General features: G+C 43.8%; 1 protein-coding gene across 1 annotated transcript; it reads left to right on the top strand.

Annotated features, from left to right (window-relative positions):
• The first annotated feature begins 5,696 nt into the window (after positions 1-5,696).
• On the top strand, positions 5,697-6,314 carry LOC126697937 (uncharacterized). Its single transcript, XM_050395074.1, has one exon. It carries the CDS (start codon positions 5,697-5,699, stop codon positions 6,312-6,314), a length of 618 nt encoding a protein of 205 aa, XP_050251031.1.
• The last annotated feature ends 3,497 nt before the right edge of the window (positions 6,315-9,811 follow it).

Below are 9,811 nucleotides of genomic sequence, written 5' to 3' on the forward strand. Positions count from 1 at the left end.
GTACTTTTTATATATGTCTGATCTCTGATGAGTGATTAATAATTCAACAAGAGCTTCCTGGAAAATCTGACTAAGTTAAAGATATATTTATTCAGGAAACGTGTCTCAGCGTGGGATTGTTGACTTCTCTAGATGGTCTCTCCCTTCAGGAACAAGATGAATGAATTTTGTATTGAAAGCAAAGACTTGTTACGCTTCTAGAGGTATTCGTAGACTTTGAGGTCACTAATGGGATTTTTGGTGTACGACGAGGGGTGGAGCTAGGGAGGGGGCTAGGGGGGCTATGGCCGCTCCAATTTTTGGAAAATTTCCATTAACAGTGGAAAAAAATGATAAATAATCCAAAATTTTACAAAAAAATTGACTTCCTGCCCCCCAAGATATTTTAGGAAATAAATACTAGATTATTAATTTATTATTCCTAAAAGGAAAATGCTAACGAGTGCTCTTGGGACGCTAGTTAATAATCTATTTAAAGAAAGTTTTTATGGAAAATGAAAAAAAAGTAATTAATATTTTGATAGTTTTTTTCATTTCCCATAAAAGTGGTATCAAAACTTTCTTGAAATGGATTATTAAAGAGTGCTCTAAGGGCACTTGTTAGCATGACCCTTCCCAAATTTCAACTTTTAAAACTGGTTTAATTTAGAAAACACTCAGAACAAATTTGGAAAAAAATTCCAAAAAAATATGCATTTGACCCTTCAAAATTAGGACTCTATTCACTGTAAACCAACACTCCTCCAAAATCCAAATACACAAGAAAATCCTTATATACCTCTCATAGCTGCTGTTTACTAAAAAAAAAAAAAAACCTTACACCGCCGCCTCTTGTCGTTAGCTCAATTCTGCCGCTGGTCCTTGCCATCCAATGAGCTCCAGTCAATACTTGGAAATCTGCAAATGAGGATGCAAATCTAGCCTCCACTGGGCTCCTTTGGTATCTCTTCTATGTGTTTGTGTTATATGTTTTACTTTTACACTCTAGCGGTTTCCAACACCTTCTTTTCTTTGATTAAAAGCATCTAATTGTTTGCGACTTGCTTGTACTAGTAACTTAGGGTATGTTTGGATTCCGCTTAATTTGCTGAAATTGAAAAATTATTGCTGAAAGTACTGTAGATAAAAATAAAAATTAGTTAAAATCGTATAGTAGAACTCATAAATAGTGTTAAAAAGTGCAGTGAGATCTATAAATAGTAGCAAAAATTAACTAAATAGTTAAATAATTTTCATTTTTTATCCTAACCCAAACGCATACTTAGGTTATTTTATTTTATATTAAATTATTCTATTTTATCAATATATATATATATATATATATAAAACCGATATATATATATAAAACCGAAGCCTTAAACCTCTCCACAATTTTCCATGTCATCGTTTTTTAAAATTTTTTAATTTGATTTTTTTTTTAATATATATACTCTCCTTTGTCAAACCAAATACTCTTCCCTTCTCTCTCACACTTAGTTCTTTGAAGCAAACCCGATATAATTCTAAAACTAAAGCAATAGTGCAAGGATAGAACCTCTCCTTTCAACAAAACCAAAGCCAACACCTCTCTTTTCAACATTACTTACCAAACACAGAACCTCTACACTCCCTCAAACGCAGATCCAAGCTATTTCACAGAAAGCTTGCAAGGGCATGACCACGGGAGCCTATGTTTTCAATCTCCGACCCGACCCCCATATTAGAGCATTCTCTCTCGGTATCTCTGTATTAAAATATGAATAATCTCTTTTCCTATTGTCTTCAATTAGGTTTTTCTGTCAATTTAAAGATTTCGTTTTTAATTAGGTTTTTCTGTCAATTTAGGGATTTCAATTCCTAACCCCTTTTTCTCTCTATTCTTTTTTGTTGAAGTCAAGGAAACACTCATATAAAATCAAACTCTACAGGTTTTGTAAGAAAGTGATAGTATTGAATCCCAACCGTCAAAATCTGACAACAATCCTATAGGTTTTGCTTTACCTTCAAGATTTGCTTTATTTTGATACCTATCAAAAAAAAAAAAAGTTTTGCTTTATTTTGCTTTCTAGGTTTTTTAGCACATCTGATTTAGCTTAGCACGAGTTAGTGGAACATGTAAATTTGAATTTAGATATGAGCCATTTTTGTGGCTTGGAAGGCTTCATTGATCAAGGGAGGAACCCCAATGCACTCAAAGCAATATCCACACCCAATCCACCTGTTAACTCTTTGATTAGCTGGGAAATATATTTATTATTATCATTAGGGTTTATAAAATCAGTCATTCCAAAAGCTGTTCCCTTGGTTTTTTTTTCTCTCATTTGCATCAATGCCAATTATCTTTGTTGCCCCTTGCACTCTCGCCCCCTGTATGGCCTACAATTTTCAAGGACATAATTTTAAACTTCCTTCATCTGCCATTCGAATGTTAAAAAAATCAATAAACCAGATTTGAAAGAGATTTTACTTTTGCATGTCAATGATATACGTCTTAACACAACTGCAGGTATTGTTTTATCAAATTTTATTGTTTCTCTTTCTCCTAATCTCCTATTAAGTTATGCATTAAACTATGAACTTTGATAGTTTTAGTGATGTGTAATTAAGCATTGAAATTGATTCAGAGATTTAATTGATTTTTAAAAATTATGTGTCTTGTTTTATTCAAGTCCAATTTCTTTGTCATATTTGTTCCCTTTAAGAACAAAGAATGGTTTTGGGAACTATTAATAGCATATTGATACTAATTAATTCATCTAAGAACATATACTTTGTACCTTACAGATGTCAATTGAATTAATAAATATGGTTTTATGTCTATGGAAGCTTCAGAATGGCTTTTCCGATTAGTTTACTACTTTGTTAATGGAACAAAATGAAAGCATTCTTGTGCTTCATTTTGAAACCCTATATGTTTTCCATGTTTTCTTTATTTCAGAATTTCTTTCTTTTTTGGTTTTCAAGAAACATTGGTCTCTTCTCACAAAAGCCTGCAACAGGAAGTCTTCCCTGCACAGATTCTAATATGTTCTTCTCTTTTCTTTTTGAAATTTCTTTTTGGAATTTGTTTGCTCAATTAATCCAATTTATAAATCTCTTAACACATTATTATTCTCAACTTTATTCCCATCATCTACAAGGTTTTTGGTTCGAATTTGTTGTTGATTCAAACCCTCTATGTAAATCAAAAGAAAATGCAAATTGTTTGATGAATTACATTAGTTTTTTGTTCTTTTTCCACAATTTGATTTTGTACAATGTCCATTTTTCAGGTTTAATAAGTGGACATATATACTCAATGCTTACTCAAATTTTCATATGCATTGTACAAAAAAGGTATAATATACTCTCTTCTATTTTTGCACTGTATCTTCAAGACCATGGGTTCTCCCAGTGGCTACTCTATTTTATGAAATTAAGATAAAAAACAGAAAAATAAATTACATAATATGACAATAATTAAAGAAAAGAAGCTATTGAAGATCAATATTAAACTCAAGTTCTCACTTGAGGTGAAGCTACAACCTACATTTAGAGTTCAAAATGCTTTATTGTGCACAAAGGCCTTAAGAATTGGATTTGTTAGGACTAAGGAGGGGTTATTTAAAATATGATGATATGACCTTCTTGGCTAATTAGCATTAGCAAGAGGACTATTTTCTTCATATTCAAGTTGTCCCTTCTTAGGCTCACACCATGAAATTTCTATCCAAAAAACTGTATGTTTTAGTTTTACCTAAGAATGATATGATATTCTTTTTCATTTCCATCAAATTTGATAATAGTTTTCCCTCTCATCATATCTTCAATCTCTAGGAGAATACATCTCTTTCAAATTTACAATAGATTATAATATGCAGGGTTTAGAGAATGTATAACAACTTCTTTATTGCATCTGTACGGCACCGAGACCCCAAAGCCCATACCGGCATTAAGCCCAAGCCCATACAGGTCCTGGGCCCAGGCCCTCACCGGTTCTGGATGCAGGCCCAACGGAAAGGTCCAATTGCCCTACGCCCTTCTTGAAACTGCCTTAACGTGAAAACAAGTTTTGGGGTCTGAGTTCCAACAGACGATCGGTTTAACTTTCCTGGGCAAGCGAATCGGCCATGTTCGAGAAAGTCATGATATACACGGGAAACTCATGAGATGCATGGGAAACTGAGTTGCCGAACATAATCCATCAAGCAGGAACCAAGTTCCAAGGTCATAAATGCTGCACCGCCCTCTCACCTAAACATCCACTTTAACCAGATAATATTGGACCCTAGGTAGCACTAACGGTGGCTGTAATCATAATCTCCCCACTAACCTTGGCTATAAATAGAAGAAATTAGGGAGAAGAAGGGGTTCAGAAAAATCGAGAGAAAACCATCAAGTGAGAAAGAATAAACTGAGTGTGGCTTTGAGTCTCTCTGCCGAGAACAACCCAAAGTAGGAAATCCTCAAACCCACTACAAATAAATTGTGAGCCCAAGTAATTTAAGGCCCAGAAGTCTCGTACTTGGTTCTTACAATTGGCGCCCACCGTGGGGCTCTCCTACGAAGCTGTGGTTCGATTGAGACTCAAACAAGGGAGATGTCTGAAGAGCGTTCAGGAGGGCGTGCTCCGAGCAGTTCTATAGGATCTTCTTGGGGATCGACGTGGAGGGAGAGAAGGCAGAAATGGCAGGAGGATAGGGAGCATCCAAGAGGAGAGGAAAGGTCCGAATTGGGAGAAGGATCGGCCCAAACACACCGGACGATTTCAGGCGTCTCGGCGCATCGGCAATATGATGATAGAGACCGAGAGCTGAAGCGGTTATGCAGGTTGGTAATGGATTTAGAGCTGGAAGCAAGGGATCGGCGCCACGAAAGGAACCGCAACCCCCAACAAAGGAGAAATCGGGGCGAGGAGGGCTCCAGCCGATCTGGTATGCAACAATACCGAGATCGATCACGCTCTCAAGAGTCACATCGGCACTCCCGGGAGGCACGTCATCAACGAGACCGTTCCCGATCGCATGGATATGATGACCGAGGATCAGAGTCGCCGGAGGAGCGGCAGCACCACAATGCCGCGATGGACGCCATGAGCAGAGCCTTGCGGATGGCAGCCCGGTCTCCATTCTCCGATGAGATTGAACGGGCCCCCATGCCGAGCAGATTCACGCGACCGCCATTCAATTCCTATGAGGGGAGGACAGACGCCGTGGAGCATGTCAGTCATTACATCCACATGATGTCTTTGCATGCGCACAATGATGCACTGATGTGTAAAGTGTTCCCCTCTAGCCTCGGTTCAACGGCCCTGAGATGGTTCAATGGGTTACGGAAAGGCTCCATACACAGCTTTACCGAGCTGATACAAGAATTCGGCAGTAGATTTGTGACATGTAGCCGAGTGCAACAGCCGGTTGACGCGCTACTTTCCATGAAGATGAGGGTCGGGGAAACCCTTCGGAGTTATGCCAGCCGATACTGGGAACTCTACAACGAGATTGGGGGAGGGAATGAGAAAATTGCGGCAAGCACCTTCAGGATGGGGCTCCCCGAAGACTCTGAGTTACGGGAGTCGTTGACAAAAAGACCCCCCGAGGATATGAGGCAACTGATGAGGCGCATAGAGGAGTACAAACGCCTGGAGGACGACCGGCTGCAGAGCGGGGGGGAAAGCCCCATTAATTGGGAGATCTCGGCAAGGCGTTTTGCCGACAAAACCAAAGAGAGACTTCAGAATGCAAGAACCAGAGGTGCAAATTGAAGGGGTAAATGTGGCATTTAAGGAGCCCGTGCACAAAATCTTGGAGCGGATCAAGAACGAGCCATTTTTCAGATGGCCAAACAAAATGGGGGGCGACCCATCTCGGAGGAACCAAAACCTGTACTGCACCTACCACAGAGACAAGGGACACACCACCGAGCAGTGTCGGGTACTAAAGGATCACCTCAGGCAGCTGGTAAAGGCAGGGTACCTGAAAGACTTCATTGCAGACTCCGCTCACCAAGAAGCCGGACTGGGCGTCCAACAGAAAAGGAACCCCCTCCCGCCTCCACTGGGGGTAATCGAAGTCATCCATGCTGCACCAAGAGGGACGGTAGCAACAAAAAGGGTATTGACAGTGGCTTGCACGGGGGGAGGGCCAGCCGAGAAGAAGAAGAAAGTTGGACGGCTTAAAATCTCGTTCGGGGAAGACGATTTGGAAGGAACAGTCCAACCCCATGACGACACTTTGGTGGTCACGGCCCGGATAGGCGGGTTCCTGGTGAAGAGGGTAATGATTGATCAAGGGAGCGGGGCAGACGTCATGTACCCAGACCTTTTCGAAGGGCTCGGAGTTATGACACGCCGCTAGTCTCATTTGACGGGAGAGTCGTAATTCCCGAAGGTCAAATCTCTCTCCCAGTGAATATGGAAGGAAAGGGAGTTATAGTTACCTTCATAGTAGTCCGATCATTCTCGCCGTACACCGCAATCCTGGGGAGGCCGTGGATTCACGCAATGGAGGCTGTCCCGTCCACCCTCCACGTAAAAGTAAAATTTCCAACCGAGTATGGAATTGCCGAGGTAAGGGGGAACCAACAAGTGGCGAGACAATACCTTATCACCGCGGCCACATGGAAAAGTGAACAACCCGGACAAGCTGAGCGGGTCGATAAAGAAGATTCATAGCAATTACAGAGGCCCCGAGGGGAAGCGGGGGCGGACGTGGCCGAAGAGGTATTGAAAGTTAGGATTCTTCCAGATACTGACAAGTATTTTCAGATAGGCACAAGCATGAATGACCGGGAAAGGGTAGAGATGTTGTTGTTCCTTTTGCAGAATGTAGATGTTTTTGCATGGAACCCGTACGAAGTGCCCGGAGTAGACCCCGAGTTCATTGTCCACAGGCTCAACGTGGACCCATCATTTCCCCCGAAGAAGCAGAAACCAAGAAGAGCATCAAAAGAGCACATCGATGCAGTAAACCTGGAGGTCCAGTGGCTGAAGGAAGCCGGGGTCATAAAAGAAATATTCTTCCCGAGATGGCTAGCAAACACTGTCGTAGTGAAGAAGAAGAACGGTAAATGGAGGGTTTGTGTAGACTTCACAGATTTGAACAGAGCGTGTCCCAAGGACCCATTCCCAATGCCCAAGATTGATCCGCTGGTAGATGCCACGTACGGGCACCCGAGGATGAGCTTCCTGGACGCCTTCCAAGGCTACCACCAGATTGCCTTGGCGCCCGAGGACCGAGAAAAGACAGCATTAATATGCCGTTTGGATTAAAGAATGCCGGGGCCACCTACTAGCGTATGATGACAAGGATGTTCTGAGAAAAAATAGGATGCACGGTTGAAGTTTATATCGACGACATGGTGGTAAAAAGCAGAAAAAGAGTCGCAGCATACTAAAGATCTTCAGGGAGTATTCGAGATACTACGACGGCACAAATTGCGCCTGAATGCCGAAAAGTGCACTTTCGGAGTGGGGGCTGGCAAGTTCCTGGGTTATCTGATCTCCACTCGGGGAATAGAGACTAATCTCGACCAAATAGAGGCCGTTAATCGCCTCAAACCACCGAGCAATCCTAAGGAGGTGCAAGTGCTCACTGGAATGTTAGCCGCCCTGAACCGATTCATCTCCAAGTTTGCCGATTGCTGCCGGCCATTCTATCAACTTCTGAAGAAGTGGAAGGGGTTTCGATGGGACGAAAGATGTGACGAGGCTTTTCGAGAGCTGAAGGAATACTTGGCAAAGGCGCTGAGGTTGACGGCCCCGGAGCCTGGAGAGGATTTGTTTATGTACCTCTCAGTTACCGAGCATGCCGTAAGTGCTGTGTTGCTAAGGGACCAAGGAGTACAAATGCCAGTGTATTACGTAAGCAAAACCTTGGTAGATGCTGAAACAAGGTACTTGCCTCTGGAGAAGTTAGTTTTGGCCCTGGTGCACGCCACGAGGAAGTTGCCACATTACTTCCAAGCTCACACGGTGTTCGTTCTCACCGAGTATCCTTTACAGTCACTGTTGAAGAGATCGGACTTCACGGGCCGAATTGCCAAATGGGGGACTCGGTTGGGATCGTTTGACATAAGATACCGACCTAGGAGCTCGGTGAAGGGACAAGTCCTCGCAGATTTCATCGCAGAATTCACACCTAAGAACGATGGCAAAGTAATCTGTAGTGCAGAAATTCGCCCGTGGAGGGTATTTGTGGACAGCGCCTCAAATGCTATGGGGGCCGGAGCTGGCATTGTCATAATTACCCCTGAGGGCATACGATTGGAACACTCCTTCAGGTTGGGATTCAAAGCCTCAAACAATGAAGCCGAGTATGAGGCCCTACTGGCCGGCTTGAGGGCCGTATTGCATCTGGGTGCAAAAGATGTAGAAGTTTACTCGGACTCTAGGCTGGTTGTGTATCAGATCACAGGAGACTTCGAGGCTCGGGACTCTCGAATGAAGGCTTATCTGAGTATGGCCAAGCAGATCATCAGCCAATTCAGAACAGTAAAAGTATCCCAGGTAGCTCGATCGCAAAATAAGCACGCCAATTCCCTTGCCACGTTAGCCTCATCGGCTACGAAGGACACGCCTCGGTTAGTCACAATAGAACTTATAAGGGAGCCAAGTATCAGTGTGAAGAGTGTCCCCGGCCAAGCCAGAGTAGAGGTTGCGCAGGCAGCAGTGACTAATCCGTGTTGGATGAAGCCGATCATAGATTTTCTTGCCGAGGATATAGTTCCGGAGGATGAGGAAGAGGCCAAGAAGATTCGTCGGGTTGCTCCCCAGTACTGGTTGTCCTCGGACCGCAAATTGTACCGAAGGTCCTTTACTGGCCCTTACCTTTTGTGCTTGCATCCCGAGAAAGTCAGGGAGCTTCTGGCTGAGCTGCATGAGGGGGTGTGTGGCGGACACGTTAGGGGACGATCTTTGGCACACAGAGTGATGACCCAAGGGTTTTGGTGGCCTCAGATGCAAAAGGATACCGCTGAATATGTTCGGAGCTGCGAACAGTGTCAAAAGCACGCCCCTCTAATCCATCAGCCTGCAGGGCGTCTGAATCCTGTTAGCAGCCCCTGGTCGTTCGCACAGTGGGGGTTTGACATTCTCGGACCGTTCCCCCGAGCAACGGCGAACCGCCGTTTTGTATTGGTGGCAGTAGATTACTTCACGAAGTGGGCGGAAGCTGAGGCCCTGGCCAATATCCGGGATACTGACGTGAAAAAGTTCGTATGGAAAAACATTATTACAAGGTTTGGGGTGCCAGATGCGCTAGTAACGGACAACGGGCTACAATTCGACAGCAATGCCTTTCGGGCCTTCTGCAGCGAACTCAGCATCAGGAACAAATATTCAACCCCGGCTTACCCACAAAGCAACGGTCAAGCTGAGGCAGTAAACAAGACTATTCTGAATGAGCTCAAAAGGAGGTTGGACGGGGCGAAAGGAAGATGGGCAGATGAACTACCCAGTGTATTGTGGGCTTATCGCACGACCCCCAGGAGATCCACGGGGGAAACCCCATTTTCTCTAATGTACGGAGCGGAAGCGGTGATACCGACCGAGGTGAGCTTATGCAGCACAAGGATCGCCGGGTTTGACCCCGTCCAGAACGCCGACCTGATGATGGAGCGTTTGGATTGGTTAGAAGAATGCAGAGAGGCCGCGTCCATACGGCTCGCCGAGTATCAGCAAAAACTGGCTGAAAGATACAACCGAAATGTAAAGGGGAGGGAATTCAGCGCCGGGGAGCTAGTACTTAGGAAGGTTGTGGGAAACATGCGAGATATAGCTGCAGGGAAGCTTGCTCAGACCTGGGAGGGGCCATACAGAGTTACAGTCATTGCGGGTGCAGTGGCCTACTACTTG

The sequence above is a fragment of the Quercus robur genome, chromosome 2 (assembly GCF_932294415.1).
Source record: "Quercus robur chromosome 2, dhQueRobu3.1, whole genome shotgun sequence".
In the NCBI taxonomy this organism is placed as follows: domain Eukaryota; kingdom Viridiplantae; phylum Streptophyta; class Magnoliopsida; order Fagales; family Fagaceae; genus Quercus; species Quercus robur.

What these genes read in the sequence shown, in the direction of transcription:
- LOC126697937 (XM_050395074.1), top strand. Translation starts at nt 5,697, where the DNA reads ATGCAAGAACCAGAGGTGCAAATTGAAGGGGTAAATGTGGCATTTAAG.